Source organism: Arvicanthis niloticus, chromosome 6, assembly GCF_011762505.2.
Source record: "Arvicanthis niloticus isolate mArvNil1 chromosome 6, mArvNil1.pat.X, whole genome shotgun sequence".
Taxonomy (NCBI): domain Eukaryota; kingdom Metazoa; phylum Chordata; class Mammalia; order Rodentia; family Muridae; genus Arvicanthis; species Arvicanthis niloticus.
Genome location: NC_047663.1, coordinates 45047841 through 45067829, shown reverse-complemented (window position 1 = coordinate 45067829; position 19989 = coordinate 45047841). Strand labels below are relative to the sequence as shown.

The 19989-nt window shown below is 42.1% G+C and overlaps 1 protein-coding gene across 5 annotated transcripts in view; it reads right to left on the bottom strand.

Moving 5' to 3' along the window:
- Gosr1 (golgi SNAP receptor complex member 1) overlaps window positions 1–17052 on the bottom strand; it is a 36744-nt gene extending 19692 nt beyond the window's left edge. Inside the window, exons 1-7 of one of the 5 annotated variants that reach the window (XM_076936280.1) lie at window positions 16939–17010; window positions 14729–14849; window positions 10357–10413; window positions 8643–8730; window positions 8267–8374; window positions 4593–4684; window positions 2294–2368 (exon numbers count right to left, since the gene is read on the bottom strand). In XM_076936280.1, the coding sequence (XP_076792395.1) occupies window positions 2294–2368; window positions 4593–4684; window positions 8267–8374; window positions 8643–8730; window positions 10357–10373 (380 nt within the window). In that variant the 5' untranslated portion in view covers window positions 10374–10413; window positions 14729–14849; window positions 16939–17010. Of the gene's footprint in view, window positions 1–2293; window positions 2369–4592; window positions 4685–8266; window positions 8375–8642; window positions 8731–10356; window positions 10414–14641; window positions 14850–16938 lie in introns of those variants that run through there. The other 4 variants (XM_034506197.2, XM_034506198.2, XM_076936282.1 and 1 more) reach the window with 4 other exon arrangements.
- Window positions 17053–19989: the final 2937 nt, after the last annotated feature.

Genomic DNA, 19989 nt, shown 5'->3' with positions numbered 1-19989 from the left:
CTGAGTAAAGTGGTTGAGCTGAGGGAAGGAAAATATAACATGAGCCATGAATGTTTCATGGTACCAGGAACTACAGGAAGTACCCCAGAGTAACAAGGTGTGCCAAGTGGCAGATGCTAACCCAACGGAGGCCCGTCCAATGGTGTGAGTGACAAAGTAACTAGAGTCCTAGACAAGGCTCACTGCATCTGAGCCCTCCCTAGGAACAAAATGACACATACAAAGGACCGACAAGACAAATCAGAAGCCCGCAGTTGGAGTGAGAACAGGAAGAATGCTAGACTTAGTGAGTTCATTCTGAGTAGACACAGCACTTGTACGTCTCCAAGTATTTCCTTTTACATCTATATGCTTTTATTTCTTATTTTTTAAAATCAGGGGCTGGAGAGGGCTCAGCAGTTAAGAGCACTTCATGCTCTTGCAGAGGACTTGGGTTCAGTTCTCAGCACCCACATGGTGGCTCACAACCATCTTTGTCTAGCAACTTCTTCTGGCCTGCATGCAGTACACATAAATGTAGGCAAAACGCTCACACATAAAATTACATTTTAATTTAGCCTGTATGTGTGAGTGTGTGTGTACACTGCATGTGTCACAGCACACATGCAGAGGTCACAGGACAACTTAGACAAGTTGGTTCTTTCTTTCCACCAGGTAGGAGTTTGAGCCCTGTAGCCCACACGGTGGAATCATATAATAGATTTCCAAAACCTGCTCTGTGACCTCCATGTACATGCTGTGACACGTACCCTGCAAACACAAAATAAGTAAATAAAATGTAATTTACAGAAAAGGAGCTGGAGAGATGGTGTAGTGGCTAAAATAACTGCCAGGTAAGCATGACAACCAGATTCGAGATCACCAGACCCCAAGGGAAACACTAGGAAGGTGCAGTGGATTCAAGCCTCAGCACGAGAAGACAAAGGATCCCCAGGGCAAGGTGGCCAGAAAGACTAGCCATTCTGGTGAGCCGTGGACTTGAGAGGCCCTGCCTTAATGAATAAGGTGGAAGAGAGAAGATTATTTCCAACTTCAGGCTTCTACATTCTTATATACACATACATGCATGCATGCATACCTACATGCACACAAAAGATTAATAATACAAACAAAAAACAGAATCCAAAAATAACTGGTTCTAACACTAGAAGAATCACAGCTTCTAAAAGGACCTGAATTGGCTACGTGGGTAGTTCAGAGGTCGAGCACTAGCCTAGCATGACTTCATTCCTCAACACGACATATAGGATTTTGATATCTGTATGTGTATGTGTAAATGTACATGTGTTTGTACATGTATACTGAGATAACACTCTTACTTGTTGCCCAAAGTGGTCTTGAAGTGGTAAGTCAAAGAGACCATTCTGATTCATCTTCCTAAGTGCTGGGATTACAGACATATACCACCACACCCTGTTGTGTGTATTTTATTTTATTTTAATGTGTATGGATGTTTTGCCTACATGTGCGCCTGGTGCCTGTGTAGGCCAGAAGAGGGCATCAGATTCCCTGGGACTGGTGTTACAGACGTTGTGAGCTGCCATATAGATGCTGGAAATTGAGCAGCCCAGGCCCTTTCCAAGAGCAGCTGGTGTTCCTAACTACTGAGCTACTGTTCCAGTCACTTGTGTCTTCATTTTAACAGTTCATATTTAAAATTGTGGCCTTTAAAGGCAAATGAATTCAACAGTACCTTAAGCTTATCACACATAACTAATGACATTCAGTAGCAAACAGCAAACTAATTCCTAACACTGACTATTTAGCATAGCAAGCTGAGCTCAGAGACAAGTGTTCTGATCCTTAAATTTTACCACAAAATACAAACAAGAAAAAAATATCATGGAGAAAAATAGCTGACACGGAGTAGAGTGTGGGACCTGTTTTAAAGCACACTTATACTTTACCCAATCATTTTCTGCTAAAATCTTGGTTTTGGTTTTGTTTGTTTTGCACTTGATATTTGACCTTTTTACTCTTTATAGAGTTTCTTCAATAAGGTAAGTGGCAAGAGACCATTCAAACATAAATTACAGTATTACTACTGTGGATACCATTAATAACTTACAGTAGGGATAAGAGCAGCACAACAGTATGCTGGCTAAAAGAGCAGACAGGCAGAGAGGAGGAAAATCTTCCAAGGGCATCATTTAATTATGGCTGACGAGCTGCCATCCATCTCCAGTGAATCCACTCAGCGCAGGATGAATTCCCACCAGCAAGGCCCACACTGTGACCAAATGTCTTTACAGGTAAACGAGTCAGTAAGCACAGGAAAGCAGGTAGTACTTACTTCCGAAGGTGGTCATGTTCTTTCAGAAACAGTTCAGTTCTCCTGTTGTTTACTCCAGACCCACTTTTATATGATCTAGAGCAACGGCAAGAAAAGGCAAGAACATTTTTAGAAGAAGCTGCAGCATCGGGTTAAGGCACTAAACCTAATGCTAGCAGAGGAGAGTCTGTGTTCTCCACAGTTTTAAGTACACAATCAGAATATAATGCTTTTCACTTCCCTTGAGAAGGATTACCACACGTGTAAAGGATGAATTTTGTTTCTCCAGTTTAGACTTATGAGTTTTCTGTTTTTCACCAAACTAACCCGAGCTTCTGAACAGAGGATCTTACTTTTCCTGTGTGTATTAACTTCCGTATTATTTTTTCCAGCAGAAGTAGAATTTTAGACTAATGAGCACATGGCACAAGAAGCTCCTGAACAAACGTTATTCATCCCAGCAGCACGGGCCACCATGAGCAAAGCCCGAGGAACACTGCAACCCAAATACTCAGTCCTGGCACACTTCAGGGTTTCCATGTTCATTGTCAGTACGTTACAACTACCAAAGGGGACCTTTTTTTACCTCTCTCGATAATCTCATTTTCCTGCTTTTCACTAGTAATAAGACTTAAGAACATTTTCTTTCCTTCTTTTCTTTTTTCTTTTCCTTTTTAGGAGACAGGGTTTCCCGTGTAGCCCTGGCTGTCCTGGAACTCTCTATGTATTCCAGGTCTCAAACTCCCAGGAATCTGCCCGCTTCTGCCTCCTGAGTGCTGAGGTCAAAGGCATGCGACACCACAATTAAATTTAATTTTTAAATTTAAAAATTTTTTAAATTTTTTAAATTTTAAAAAAATTCCCAAACTGTACTAATGTCTATGATACCTACTTTTGTAAAAAAAAAAAAAAAAAAAAAAAGACCTGATGGTAGCTGCCTCTTTCAAAAGAGTATTGTGGAACCAAAAAGGTAATACACAGAAAGGACTGTGTAAAATGCAAAAAACAGTAGCAAATACCCCAGCAAAGCCGTCAGCAAACCCTTGTTACTTAGGCATTACTCGTCCTCACTCACTGACAAGCTTCCCTCTAGCACTGTGATGGTAAACTCCCTCAAGGCTAAGCTGACATTTCCACACTGCCTGTCTACAGAATGTCTTGCTCATAGCTGGTGCTCAGACAATGGTTTAATGAATGAAGTTTTTCAGAAACTAAAGTGTTATATTCTGGTGGCTTCCACAAACTGTGAAAGAGCTAAACCCCTCTGTGGGTTCTGACTGCAGTTGTCAAATTGTGAATGCAAGACAACTGTACAGAAATTAAAGAAGGCTTACACATTCCAAACAACGAAACTGCCACACGGTAGGTCAGGCGTGGTAGTGCACACTTTTCCTCCAGTCTGCTCTACACAGCAGGTTTCAGGCCTGCTAATGCTATGTAGAGAGGCTCTCTAGGACGCTTTCTCAGAGCACACAGAACACATACCAGCTTGTGATAAGTACGTGCCCCTGTTGATATAAGTATCGTAATCTATCACAAACCAGATCATGGTAGTATCATTCATTAGATGGTCCAAAATGGGAAAACTGTCTAGGTATGGTGGCAGCTACCTACCATCTCAGCCCTCAGGAAGCAGAGTCAGGAGGGTCACAACCAAGTCAGCCTGACCAATGCCTCAAGAAAACAAACACAAGACAGAAAATCTTCAGCATCAGTTACAGACTCTATAGGACTTCATCAGTCAAGGTCAGTTGTAAAAACTGAGACTACATGTGGAATGCTAGCCTATGTCTCTGAGGGGGCAGTGAAGCAATGGATGGAAAGAACAAACCTTTCAGACTGAGACCACCGTAAAATGACAAAGGCACTGCAAGGCTTGGAGTCTACATTAAACGTACAAACATACAAACTCCTGCCCCCAGATAAACATAGTTTGGAATTTCAGGGAAGCTAATAGCTATCTGAACATATGAGAGAGAGAGAGAGAGAGAGAGAGAGAGAGAGAGAGAGAGAGAGAGAGAGAGAGAGAGAGAGAGGAAGGAACTAGAACCTTCAGTTATTGGCATTCATGTCGTTGTTAGTATGAATAGGAAGGGAATCACTCAAGCTGGACTTAAGGTCAAGGTTGGCAAAGGCTCATAGGATGTCTGGGAGATGGCAAAGTAGAGTCAGCTCATATGTTAGCTTCAAAGAAAAATAAAATGGAAAATCAAAAACCCCAAAGTCTAAATCCTGGTTTTGCTACTCAATTTGCAGTTAACCACAGATACAGCCTAAATCCATATAAACATTGTATACAGTAACATGAAAGATAACTTACTCGATGTCTTTCCGTACTGATCCCATGAGATTCTCCCTTTCCCGTATTGCCATAAAGTTTGCTTTGGTTTTATGGAATTCATGTGTATAATCCTGAAATAAATCAACATCCAGACTTCACACAGACTATTAACATACTGTTATCCTTCTACAGTCATTGTATATGTACATCAGTCTACACACTTCAAAGCACTGCGTGTCCTCCCACCCGTACCTCATCACACAGGACAGAAGTACAAGGAAAAAAGTCTAAGACAAAATGACTTCAAATAGCCCAGGGTAAAAAGTGGGAGACAATGGCCTACTCAATGGTGTACTAATAAGGCCACATCCCCACCTTCTTCTCAGTGCTGAGGATCCAACCAATGGCTTTACAAATGCAAAACAAATGTTCTACCAAGGAGCTACAACCCCAGACCACTTTTAAGAAAGTTCTATTGTCTTTCGTATTTGTATTAACTGTATGTATATTAAACAATTGAGTTCTACTCTCTATTTGGAACTTTGATGAATTTTCTTTCCTCTCCTCCTTTCCAATGCTTTTTCTACATTTAAGTCTTTGGGAGTGGTGGGGGAGGAGAAAAAAGGGAGGGAAGGAGGAGAGGGAAAGGAGAAAGGGGGGGGGAAGAAGGGAAGGAGGGGGAGAGAGAGAAAGAGAGAGAGAGGAAAATCTGCCAGTAAAACCCTATGTTTGCAGCTGGGCTGTTTGTACACAGCCGGGATGATAGTGTTCTCTTGTAATCTCAGCAGTGAGGAGGCAGAGACCGGAGGAGCCCTATGGCTCACTGGCTCTATGGCTCATCCTAGCCAAACTGGCAAGCCCCAGTTCCTAGGGAGACCATGCCTCAAAAACTAAGAACAACTAACTACCAAAGGTTGACCTCTGGCCCCCATACGTATATACACATACCTGCACCTGAGTGTTCATGCACACGCACGCGTGCACGCACACATACACACATGCACGAACATGCGCGCACACATCCTTATCTTTAGAGAATTTTTACAATTTATGTATGTTTGTGTGGGGTACATGTGTGGAGGTCAGCAAACAAGTTGCAGAAGTTAGTTCTCTCCTTCCACCATGTGGTCCTAAGGAATGAACTCAAGTTGTCATGGCTTGGCAGCAAGTGCTTTTACCCAGAAGTCACTTAGCTGGCCCCTAGAAACAAACTATCAATCATCCCAGCTTTTTTTGTTTGTTTTAAAGATTTATTTATTTATTTATTTTATGTACACTATTACTCTCTTCAGAAACACCAGAAGAGGGCATCAGATCCCATTACAGATGGTTGTGAGCCACCATGTGGTTGCTGGAACTCAGGACCTTCGGAAGAGCAGTCAGTGCTCTTAACCACTGAGCTATCTCTCCAGCCCCTTATCTAAGCTTTTCAACAGGTTTCAACATCTGGTAAAATTAAACATTCTTCTTCACTTTCAGAGCTATATTAAGCTTTATTCTTGGTTATTTTATATGATTTTAAATGAACTTTGATATCATCTTGCCATTCTAAAATAAGTAAAGAAAGTCAGGCTTGATGGTACAGCTGTAATTCCAGTACTTGGAAAGTGGAATAAGAAGATTGGGAATTCAAGGCCAGTTTGTGGTAAAGGCAACTGTTTCAAAAACCAAATTAAAAAAAAAAAAAAAAAAAAAAAAAGGATACAAAGAGCTGAGTGAGGGCACATACTTGGAACTTCAGTATTTGGGCAGGGGGATTGAAAGTCAGGGACAAGCATGGATTACAAAGCCAGAGCATAAAGCTTGCCCCAAAGAAAAATAATTTCCTATTTCTTCCTTTATACGTGTATATGTAGTTTCATTTATCCCCCAAGCTGGCTTTGAACTGCCGATCTTCCTGTCTCTACTTCCCAAGTACTGGGATTACAAGTTGACACCATCACACCTGGCTTTTGGTGCCAGTGACTGAACAAGGGTCTCATTCATGCTCGCTCTCTGATGGTCCTGACCCCACCCCATGTAATTCATTTCCTAATGGGTCATTGGGTATACAGAACACAATGGCTTGCTTTTATATATACCATCTTACTGAGTTTGTTTCTAACTTTTATCATTTAATTTTCTTGGTATATCAGACATACATGATTTTATTATGCCACATTATAAATTTGCCTCTTCCTTTCAAATATTTATCTCAGGTTTTGCTGTTGTTTTTTATTAACTGTACTGATGAGAAACTCCAAAGCAATGTCAGACACCTATAGCGGTTATAAGTACCCTTTTCTTGTTTTCTTCTTTTCTTTCCTGAGTCAGGGTCTAACAGCCTGGTCTAGTCTCCGCTTTCTGATTTTCTTGTGTCTTCTTTCTAAGTGCTGGGATTCTAGGCCTGAACCAGAATTGGGAACTGAACTCAGGGCTCTGTGTATATTCTGCCACCTGAGCTGTCTCCCCCACTCCCTTTCTCTTTAGTGAGAATGCTTCTAGTGTTTTACCACTGATCACATCCCAACTCTCAATTGCTGGTCCTTCTCTCTGGCTAAGAGAGTGAATGGGCGTGCACCTGGCCTTCTGGGGGCTGAGTGCGGGGCCTTGTGCACACTTATCATAAATCTTACCACTGAATTCTACTTCTCATCCTTGCTGTTGCTCCCCTCACCCCCTACCACCCTTAAAGACGAGGTTTACTATGTATCCCTGGCTGGCCTGGAATTCACTACACACACCAAGTTGACTTCCCACTTGTACTCAGATTCCCAGTTGTGAAATTTCCCAGAAAGATGGCTCAGCAGGTAAAGGAATTTGTTGCCAAGCCTGACAACTGAGTTTAATCCCAAGAACTCACACGGTGGAAAACTAGAACTGAGTTCTGTAAAGTGTCCTCTGATCGCCACACATACACATAGACACACAGATACACATAAATAAATAAATAAATAAATAAATGTAAAAAAGGTAAGTTTTGGAAAGCATTCCTCTCTGTTTAGATGTGTGCTGTGTGCTACACATGCGTAGAAGGTATCTTCTATTGCTCTCCACCTAGTTTTTAAGTCTCTCAATGATCTAAAGCTTGCTCTTTTGGCTAGGATAGCTGGCCGGCAAGTCCTTCATCTTCTACAAATGTCTTCATCTTCTACAAAGTTGAGGTTGCAGATACATATGGCCTGCCTGGCTTTTATATGGGTTCTAGGAATTTGAACTCAGATCCTCTTGCTTTCATAGCAAGCACTCTGATCCATGGAGTCATCTCTCCTATTCCTGTCACCACCATCATCATCATCACCACATCATCACTACCACCACCACCACTACCACCATCTTGAGACAGCGTCTCACTATGCAGTCCCAGCTGATTTGGAACTCATTATATAGATTGGATTGGCCTTGAACTCACTGAAACTGGCCTGCCTGACTCCTGAGTGCTAGGATTTAAAGTTGGGTACCAATTTTTAAAGAGTTCTTAAATCATATGACTGTTTAATTTTCTCAGTAATAACAAGGTTTGCCTTTTAATCTGTACATCTGTACTTTAATACCACCTAATAAATCTTTACATCTATGCTGTTTTGTTATACTTTTAATATTTGCTAAAAGGATACTCTAACCACAGTTAATTACTCCTCTTGAAGCCACCTCAGTAGCATGGAGACATTACACCCCATACACCACCTGCAGAATGTCTCTGTCTCTATGAAGACGCTATGCCAATACACCACCTGCAGGATGTCTCTGTGTCGCTGCAGCGTGTGCATCAGGGCTGCGTTCAGCGAGGGCACCCCTGCACTATGGGTGTACTCTGCCATTTTGTCGTTTACTCCTGTAAGCTAGAAAGAAAAGGAAAATAGTTTAAGAAGCACTAAACACAGCTTAAGTAAATTATCTGCCTATATGTCCTTTTGGCTGACAGTAAACCAGACAAGACCCAGTCACCAGCAACTCCCGCAAATAACATGTTCCAGTTTGGATGGCTGCCATTAACATTCACATGGTCAGAGGAGGAGCACACAGCGAATGAGCAGGTGTTTTCAGTACAGTGTAATTCGGAACCATAGCCGACAAACAGCAAACTAGCTGTTTACCCAAAGCACTTACCCTTGCCAAAAGCTGTTCAATTTCAATTGCCATTGTCTCAAACATTCTGTCTTGGCTTGATCCATTCAATAGGGGCGTTGTGTCAGAACTAAAGAGAAGTTCAATTTAAAAAAATCCATTACTTAGCCCTTTAAAACATCCTTAAAATAATCAGGCAATTTTTCTTAAAGAGATCAAATAAACTCCAAAACATTCCTTCTCTTTCTTTAAAAATTATGATTTTATGGCTCAGTGGATAAAGCTGCCAAGCCTGGTGACCGGAGTTCAATGACTGGGATCCACATGGGAGAGGGAGAGAACTGACTCCTCTAAGCTCCTGAGCTAGAGAATATCATCCTCAGTGAGGAAACGCAGACCCAAAGGACACGCATGGTGTGCACTCACTGATAAGTGGATAGTAGCCACCAAGTACAGGATAACCATGCTACAATCCACAGACTCAAAGACACTAACAAGGAGGGCCCAAAGGAGCATGTGTGAGTCTCACTGAGAAGTGGAAACACAACAGACATTGGAGGTAGATGGAGGGAGGGAACTAGATGGGAGAGGGGTAAGGAGGGGAACGGGGATCAGGGTGGGGAGAGGGAGTGCAGGAGAGGGCTGGGAGTAAAAACAGAAACTGATGGGGGAGCACCCCTGAGATGAGCTGGAGCCTTGGGATGGGGAGCTCCTGGGAGCCTCTGGAGGTGACCCCTAGAGACTCCTACTGGTAAGGGATATGGAGACTGAAATGGCCACCTCCTGTAGCCAGGCAAGACTTCCAGTGGAGGGAGGGGGACATCAACTCACCCCCAAAACCTCCAACCCCAAATTATCCTGCCTTCAAGATACACAGGATAAAGATGGAGCAGAGACTGAGGGAACAGCCAACCAATGACTGTCCCAACTTAAGACCTATCCCATGTGAGACAGCCAACCTCTGATACTATTAATGATACTTGGCTATGCTTGCACACAGGAGCCTAGCACAACTGTCTCCTGAGAGGCTTCATCCAGCAGCAAATGGAGGCAGATGCAGAGACCCACAGCCAAACATCACACAGAGTTTGGGGAGTCTTGTGGAAGAGTTGGGGATAGAACTGAGCAAGCTGGAGGGGTCAAGGACATCACAAGAAGACCTACAGAGTCAATTAATCTGGGCCCATGGGGCTCACAGAGACTGAACCAAGAGCCAAAGAGCATGCTCAGGCTAGCCTTAGGTCCTCTACACACTTGGTCCTCATGTAGGTTCCCTAATAATTGGGGTGGGGGCTGTCTCCAGCTGGTGCCTGCCACTGGATCCTTCTCCTCTAAATCAACTGCCTAGTTGGGCCTCAGTGAGAGAGGATGACCTTAGTCCTGCTGCAACCGGATGTCCCTGGGTGTTGGGTACTGAAGGGAAGGGGATTTCCCCTTCACTGAGGAGAAGGATTTGTAAGGGTGGGGCTGGGAGAAGAGGGGGAGGGAAGGCCTCTATCAGAATATAAAGTGAAAACATAAATCAATGAAAAAAAACCCCACACATTCTAAAATACTAAAAAATAGTACAAAATATAAATGATATAAAGACATTCCAAATGCTGTGTACTACTCCCCAAATGACAGAGAGTACTCTAAGCAACTCAAAGTAATTTGAAAGAATAATGGAAAAGAAGCAAAAAATTCCTTCTAATAGTAAAGGGAAAAAAACTAGTCACAGATTACATTTTGGAGCCTAAGAGGAAATAATCTTTACCTTTTCTCCAAAAACATGGTTTCTTATGCCTTTAAATTCTCTCTTCCTTTAATGACTCTTATCAAAAAGAAAACGGAGATTTAAATGACCTGATTAGATAAGCAGTTATTCAGGAATCAGCAGATAACATTCAGGCTGACAGCAGAGGTCAGCAAGCTTTCAGACCAGGCTCCACACTTCCACTCACAATCTGCCTCAGACTAGGTTACAACAATGTGCTTACGTCTCTTTATATCAGAGTAGTCAGTCAGAAATGAAAGTCACAGACGAAAGAAGTCTGACAGACACAAATTCTAAAAGTTTCATTTGTCTCTTCTCAAAAACCAATACTTTTTTTTTTTTTAGAAACCTATACTGTATACATGATCACACAAGCAATTTAATACAGATCAGTTATTCCTGACACAACAAAATGGATCACACTCTCCAACCTGAGTGGAGACTGATTCCTGATCTTTATACAGCACTTAATGAGGCAACTCAAAGATTAAATCATCAATTCAACATCGAAAGAACCTCAGCGACCACTGTTCCCTCAAATATTTACTTTCATAATGAAACCAATCAGTGACCGGCTAGAGAGTAGCCAGTAAGAACTTTTAAAGCATGACTCTTTTACGTATTTATGGGCATGCTTGCTTGCCTGCGTGAGTTTATGTGCACCATGTATTTAGAGCTGGAAGAGTCTGGAGGGCATCAGATTCCCTGGACTTGGATTATAAGCATTTGTGAGTGTGTCCATGTAGCTGCTGAGAATCAAACCTAGGTCCTCTGCAAAAGCAGCTCTATCTCCAGCCTCAGGGTTTTTTTGTTTTGTTTTCCCTCCCCTTAAAGACAGAGGCTTGTTTTGTATACACAGGCCAAGCTAGCCTGGAACTTGTCTTTCTGTTCGGTTCTCCTCAGTGTGGGACTATAGGCATATACCATGCCTGGCTTTAATAAGGATTCTTATTTTAGATGCTTCACTAGGTCTTAAGCTTTTTCTTCAAACATTCCCATTTCTATGCCTTGTAGCATGACATAAAAATACCTAGTTCTTAGGCAGGCATGATGGTGTAAACCTGTAATTCCAGCACTTGGGAGGCTGAGGTAGGAAGGTAACAGGCTTGAGTCTAGCTTGGACCACACAGTGATCAAAGCAGAGACAGGGTCAGTTTTTTTATTGTGTCTCATAAGCCAAGGTTGTGAAGGTTATCTCCTAAAATGTGCAACCATGAAACAGCTCTCTAGGCCACTGATCTAAACCCTCCTAACAAGGTGCACTGAAGACAACCACAGGCCAGGAGAGATCAAGAAGGAAACTGCTTGTTTTCTCATCCACATATGTCCAGCACCTGGCAAATGGTATTTACTGTTCTTTAAATATTTGTTGAATGAATGAGTAACATGGCAATCTCTAATACTGGATTCACTATTCTTAGGACAGGGAAATGGTTTAAAACCTCATTCTCAGGCTGACTATGAGCGCTGACTGTTCTCCAGAGGTCCTGAGTTCAAGTCCCAGTAACCACATGGTGGCTCATGACCATCTGTAATATGGAACCTTTTAGTGTCTGAAGACAGTGACAATGTACTTACCTAAAACAAATAAATAGATCTTTTTAAAAAAAAAAAAAAAAAAAAGGGCTGGAGAGATGGCTTAGCGGTTAAGAGCACTGGCTGCTCTTCCAGAGGTCCTGAGTTCAATTCCCAGCAACCACATGGTGGCTCACAACCACCTGTAATGGGATCCAATACCCTCTTCTGGTGTGTCTGAAGACAGCTAGCTACAGTGTACTCATATAAAATAAATTAATTAATTAATTAAAAAAAAACCCTCATTCTCTACAACATTAGGATTCAGTTGAACTTAGTTCACTTAATAGGTATGAGATGATTCACAGTCCTTGACTCTCAACATACAGAAAAAAAAAAAAACAAAAAAAAAAAAACAAAACAAAACAAAAAAAAACCCCAAGACATCTAAAAGTTCTGTTCACTGATGACTTTATTCATGTGACATGTGTCCAATCTGGAAATCAAAATGAACACTGAGCATGTGTGATAGTTTGTATATGCTTGGCCCAGAGAGTGGCACTATTAGAAGGTGTGTCCCTGTTCAAGTAGGTGTGTCACTGCGGGTGTGGGCTTAAGACCTCACCCTAGCTGCCTGGAAGTCAGTATTCTGCTAGCAGCCTTTAGATGAAGAGAGAACTTTCAGTGTCTCCTGCACCATGCCTGTCTGGATGCTGCCATGTTCCTACCTTGATGATACTGGACTGAACCTCTGACCTGTAAGCCAGCCCCAACTAATGTTGTCTTTTATAGGACTTGCCCTGTTCACAGAAGTAAAACTCTAACTAAAACAGCATGCACAGTCAGTCCTTATTGTCCAGATCTGGCGATTACAGTTCCCGGACGTGGAGCTCCAGCGGCAGCCTGCAACCTCATAACCCTAGGCTCTCTAGGGAGGCAGAATCTGCCCCAAATCAGAATTTGTAGCTGAATTCAGAATGTTCTCAAGACATTGTTGCTTTAAACGGGAATCCAAGCAAAGAGCGTAGGAAAATCGTCCTATAACAATGTTTCCTGGCAGAGTTGAGTTTTAAAATTGTATACTCACTGGAAAAAACAAATGTGAGCCTTAAATCCAGAAAAAAAAGCTTTCTGAATAGAAAGCTTACTCGTTAAGAAACAAAGGTAAAAATGATCCTCCAGCTCCCTACATGGTGAATGAATGTGTGCAAACCACAGTCTCACACTGAGGTCCGCGGAATGCTGCTAGCTTGTTTCTAGGTTCCAGAGTCAACACCTATACCTGCTAACTTTGTAAGCCTCGAGCCCGTATGTAAAAGGACCAATGCTTTGGCTACAATAGTGAAGAGATTTGTGGGGTGTCTACAACACAGTAGCCTTAGGATATGAGTTCTGGAGATTAAGCTCAATTGTGTTGCTATCAGTGTTAGCTAGAAAATATCCATCCTCCACTAACTGTTGAAAAATACAGAAATGAGAGTTGATTAACAAATAATAACTCTGCTGTCATCGACCTCACTGCTTATGATTAAGTAGCAAAAATTCAAACTGTCTATCAAATAGTTAAGTCCTAATAAGTTATTTAATTTATGTAGCAAATAAAGACAATAGCCAAATGTACCCACAGCTGAACTTCAAAGATAGTTAAATAAAAACAGCAAACTATGAAATAGCTCTTGTAAAATACTATGAATTGCCTAGAAATACCAAGATCTGTAACAAAAATAGTGATGTTTCTATGTAAATGAGGACAGTGTGGGGCATGTGGGGCGTTACCAGGGGCTTCATCTGAACTTGCAATGATTATTTCTTAAAGAGATGCTAACAAAATAGGGTTCATGATGTTTTTCCTTATATTTCTAAGAATCTCAAACATTTCCTCATTTTTTGAAGCAAGTGATTAAGTAAGATTTAAACTAAGTAAGATTTAAATCATAAGATTTAAAAATATAAACTTTCATCCAGATATGGCAGCACACACGTTTAATCCCAGCACTAGGGAGGCAGAGGCAGTTAGATCTCTTATAAGAGTTAGAGGCCAGCCTGGTCTACAAAGCAAGTTGCAAGATAGCCAGGGGCTGTTTATACAGAGAAACCCTGTCTCAAACCTTGCCCCCACCCCCCAAAATAGCCTTTCCTTGAGTTTTAATATGCTAGTTTCTCAAAATAACAACAAAAAACTTCCATGATCATGAGGATCCTGCATTAGATTCATTCTAAAACAAACACCAGAAAAAGTTTGCATACTTGAATACAGTTCCATTCAGAAATTAGAAAACAAAAATATCAGTCAGATGGTGGTGGTGTTGCAGCCCTTTCATCCCAGCTCTGGGGAGGCAGAGGCAAGGGGATTTCTGAGTTTGAGGTCAGCCTGGTCTGCAGAGTGAGTGAGTTCCAGGACATCCAGGGCTACATAGAGAGACCCTACAAAAACAAAAACAAAAAACAAAATAAAACAAAAATCATGTGGACAAGCCAGACTGTGGACTGACTGAGAATGAGACTTTCTGGATCTGCTATGGAGCCCAGAATGAATTTACAATCGTGTGTCCCCTGTCTCGGCCTCCTAGTGCTAGCAGAGGTGTATAAGCCTGGCTTCCAAACTTACTATTGATACAAACTCATCTTTAAAGTCTAGAAGTCTCTTCCTGAGCTTTCACAATCTCTGTCTAAGATCTCAAATAAGTGTTAGTCTCAAGAATTAGGAAGAATTTCAGTAAGACACACACAAACATACATACAGAGAGACAAACACATAAAGATAACGAACCAAGCGAACCAAGCCACGGAGTTCTCTATGCCAGTTTCCTTTTAAAAGCATCACATATTTAAGGCGTACGAGAGAGTCTGGCAGTACCTATACCTATCGCGTCCTCCATCCCGGGCACTGCTGTGACTGTAGCTCGTACACAGTTTACTGAAGGAAACTAGTTTCAGGTCAAGTTCATTTTCCAGCTGTCGGGCTTGTTTCCTGAGATCTTTAAGAAAATTACAAAAGTAAATCATTAGTCTATCAGTAGACATCAAATTCATAAGCCTATTTTAAGAAAGCCAACTATGAAAACGATCACATACTCATCTCTGATCTAGTTACTGAGAAACCAAAGTTGTATCTAAGAAAGTAAGCTGGTCAAGCATTTAAGCCTCAGATCAGAGCAACGAGGGAGGCAGCTGTGGGAGACACACAACCTGCCACTTTCCTTTCACAGAGAGCTGGACAGCCAGTGTCACAGCATCCCGAGAACACTCTTACAGCAATAACCAGCTGCTGTAACATGAAGGGAAATGAGGAGAGAATAAAAATCATGAAGAAATGAACATAGTTTCTAATCCTTTCGTCAGTTTACCAGCTAACTTTGTAAGAAGCCAGCATTCTTTTTGACATACATTTCTTTTTATTTTTCAAAAGTCTGTTAGGAGTTCAGTTTTTTTTTTTTTTTTTTTTTTTTCCATACAGGTAAAGTACCTTAGCAATTAAACACAAGGAAAAAGCAAATTAACAACAACAACAACAACAACAAATCTGCTGCTTCAAAAGCCTTGGGGGGAGGGTCGGGTAAAAACAAACAGTACACCATGAACAAGACAAAAATACAACCGTGACAGGTTTTTTAAAAGCATGTTTTAAAAGTAGAAGCAAACAGATAAACTGGTGTAGCAGCTTGGTTTCTAAATGGCTGAATGAAAGAAGCCATACTTGGAAACTCATGTATGAAATGCGTCCGTGTGTGTGTGTGTGTGTGTGTGTGTGTGTGTGTGTGTGTGTTCATGGTGGAGTTCAAATGAAAGGAGTAAAATACAGGAAGGAATAATGTAAGAGTGTCTCAGGACCAAAGGATATCAAGACACTGTTTCATTATACTAACCAAAGGCAGGAAGCTGAATTATATGGTGGAGTGTATCTACCCAGAGACCAAATCCCACTCCGTGTTGCTCAGCCACCCACTGTCTTTGGGATTTACTGATGACTCGGGTAATTTAAAAACCTCAAGCCTTTAGTTTTTCTATACATGCTTAAAGCATCTGGCACAGAGGTATATTGTCAATAATAGCCTGTTCTAATTATTACAGCATAGTGTTTCAAAAACCCATAGCCTAATGACTATCAAAGGTAGCAGCAGCCACTTCTACATCATTTAAAAAGAAATTCTAGCTACGACAAGTATTTCCAAAGGACATTTTAAATACATGTTTTAAACTATAGGCATGTAGTCTAATGGAAAACATTAAGTAGAAAGCATTTTGAAAACATGACAGATAGAACATAAAATTCAGTCCCTTAAGACCTACTGTCGGATGGTGACAATCCCATATTTCCCAGGGGCTTCATGGGACAAAAAAAGAAAATAGGTTTAAAAACTAAATAAGCAAACACTTAAATGAAAAAGGGTGAGCCATTTCTGATCTTTGTGAATCACTGGGGTCTAGGGAAGTTTTGTGTGACCTCACTTGAGTGGACCAGATTTTCAGAAATTAAATAAACACAACTGAATGTTTTCTTGGCGAGAGAAGAATAACAAATCCATGCATTAGAACCCCTTTACTAACATTTTTAACAAAACCGATCTTGGAGTACAGTATTCTGTCACCTAGTTGCCATTAAAGTCTCAATCTCAAATTGCCAGTTAGGGTCCAGTATGAGACCGTCTACTCGAACTCCCCGCAAGGCCGGCACTGACAAGTTCCTCCTCACTTTTAGTTTTCTGACAGTGACCTCAACTCCAAGGTTCTGGCTACTCGACTTCCGGGCTCTGGATCTTGTTGCTCACACTCTCCTCCCAAGAGCTTGTCCCCGGAGCCGCATCCTGAGAGTCTCACCACCCCCTCAGGCACTTCCATCTGGAGCCTCTTCCTCTCCATCCCGGTCCCAACCCCTTCCCAGGTCCGGTTCACTTCGCCCCAGATCCTTCCCCAAGTTCCCAGGCCCAGGGTTCCTCTCGGACAACCTCATCCCGAAGTATGGCCGATCCTGAGCCTTGGCTCTTCCCTCTGCTGCCTCCCTCAAGACCCAGCCTCACTAAGTCCCCTCTGCACCCGGCGGGACCCACTCAGTGGCCTCACCCTCACCTTCCCAATAATTGCTGGTTCCCGCCGCCATCTTTGTTGCCCAACGTCAGTCGGGACAGATGAGTAGAGGCCTTGAGGGCCAGAGAGTCACCTACACGCCTTCTTCCACCCCGAGCGCCGAGGCTGATGGGATACGCGAACCTCCGTAGACACTGCCACCTGGTGGACAATTCGTTATTTTACAGCTTTAAGTAGCACTGAAATTTTGGTTTAGCTGTTCTGGGTGTGCATACCACATTTTTCTGCGCCTTCAATCTTTAATTCGCTGGTCTCAGATTGTTCCTCTTTTCAGCAGGTGACTTAGAGGAGAGACACAGTTTCCCTTATCTCCCCTTAAGTAAGATATCTTGGGGTTTGGGGAGCGGCGTGTAGCTTAACGGGTAAGGTGCCTTGCCTGAATGTAAGAGTGTCTGGGTTCGATCCCCAGAACTCCATAAACAGAACATGGTGGTATATGCCTTTAATTCTAGTACTCAGAAGGTGAGGATAGAAAGACCAGAAATTCAAGGTCACCCTCAGCTACATAGGGAGTTCAAGGCCAGCTAAGTCCCTGGATGTTTTCTCTATGTCTACAGCAGAACCGAAGTCCTCTGTCCTTTGCTAACAGCTTTCATGTGCCCACCACCTGAAGCTCACTGATTTGGTTAGACTAGCTGGCTAGCAAGCCCCAGTTTGCCTCCTCAGTGTTGGGATTACAGACATATGCTGCCACGCCTGGCTTTTTCATGCTTGTCCTAGGGACCTGAACTCACATCCTAATACTTGTATGTCAAGCAATTTACTGGTTGGGTATAATATGCATTCTAATAATAAATTGTTATGTGTTGTTTAAGTTCATTGAGAAGCTGGCTGTGGACATAGGGTTGTTGCCCCGTTTCCTTGTCACATACACACTTAATACCCAAGCTGTCTCTCTTAAAGTGTCCCAAAGACCCCCTGGCCTTGTGAGAAAGCAAAAGCAGGGTAGCAAAGAGTAAAAATACCAGGTCCATGAGGACAGGAGGAGAGTATTTGAATCAAAGCACTGTGTCCTTGATTGTATCTGGAAGGCCAATTATTCCCACTGGCCTTCCTGACATAAAGATGTGGGTGGTGGGAATGGTCATTGGACATCTCACCTAAGAGAAGCCATTCTTCCTGGAACCCATTTTGGAGCGGAGAGAGGCTCCAACTGGCTGGTTTTTGCTCTCCAGGTCTCCTCGGTTCCTTTCTGCTGGATGACATGTCCAATCTCATGAACTACTATCTCCTGCTTGCTGTCTCTTTCTTTCACTTCTGCTTGCTGTATACCTAAAAACCATGCTCGTTTGAAACTAGCACAGCGATTGCAGATCATTCTTCATTCAGGACACTGAGCCATTCCCCAGATCCCTGGCTATGCATTTCTTAAACTCTATTTCCCTTTGGTGAGTTTATTTTTTTTATTATTGAAATTTTCAGGTCTTTTACACTCACTTCTTTTCTTTGTGGAGACTGTTTTCTGCTGAGACTCTTTTTAAAATCATTGGTTACATGATTGTTTGTAGCTGGGTGTGGTGGCATGCTCCTTTAATTCCAGCCCTTGAGAGGCAAAGGCAGGTGGATTTCTGTGAATTTGAGGATGGCCTGGTTTACACAGTGAGTTCCAGGACAGCCAGGGCTATGTAAGCAATGGTTCTCAACTTACAGAGTTCAACTTCTTGGGCGGGGGGTGTTAAATGACTCTTTCACAGGGGTCACCTAAGACCATCACAAAACACAGATATTTTTCACTACAATTCATAGCAGTAGCAAAATTAAAGCTATGAAGTAGCAGTGAAAATAACTTTATGGTCGGGGGTCACCACAAGATGAGACACTTTACTAAGGATAGCAGAATCAGGATGATTGAGAGCCACTGGTTTACAGTGTTTCTTGCCTGTACTTTTTGCCATTTCTGGTGAGATGTAGGGGTATAAGACCCAAAATAAACCTCAGGGAACTCACTGGCACATTGTTCTTTGGATCCTGAGGTCTTGAGCCTTAGACATCTTTTCTCTTTTCAACATCTAGTTGTTCTGCATACAATGCACATGTTTTCACTATCCTTAGTAGGAAGAATACAAACGTCTATCTTGTTGAGAAATGAAGCTTCCCATTTTAATTTTCTGCAACAATTTATCTTATCTCTTTATTTTCTCTCCATTCTTGAATTTATTCATTGCCATCATTTTAATAATGTTTGAGTGACAGTTGAAAATAATGTACTTCCCACAGGACTATTGCTATTTTTCTGGGAAAATAATGCAATGTAATTACATTCCATGGTGATGAGCCAGAACACAATGATTTTACTTTGTGGAAAGTCTTATATGAAGTGTATGTTCTTTAGTTGGTGGTTCAGTCTCTAAGCACTTGGAAGGCAGGGACAGGAGATGCCTGAAGCAAGCTGGATAGCTAGGCTATTCTCCCCCCCCCCCTTTTTTTTTTCGAGACAAGGTTTCTCTGTGTAGCCCTGGCTGTCCTGGAACTCACTCTGTAGACCAGGTTGGCCTCTAACTCAGAAATTCACCCGCCTCTGCTTCCCAAGTGCTGGGATTAAAGGTGTGCACCACCACTGCCCGGTAAGCTAGGCTATTTAATCACTAAGCTGTATTCAAGCGAGAGACCCTGAAGAGTAGTGAGGAAGACACTTGGCAGTAAGCTCTAGTGTGCACACACACACACACACACACACACACACACACACACACAAGCACACATATATACATACACAGAAACCACACAAACATAGGCATGCAATAACAAATGAATCAAACCCATGGTATTTGTTGGTGAGTCAGAGGATTGCTCTTATAGACTGGGCTAACTCTTAGTTTCATATTTACTGCTATCCCTGGAAATGCTAAGTGAAGATTTCTTGAGGTGCTCCTGAAGGGAGCTCCCAGTAGAGAACTTTCCTCAACTGCTCAGAAATAAGCCATAACTTCACAACAGTGTCTTCTTGGGAGAGTCAACAGAGTATTGACACTGGGTTTCCTATGGCTTCTGTCTGCATTGAAAGGCAGGGTTTCAAAAAAAAAAAAAAAAAAA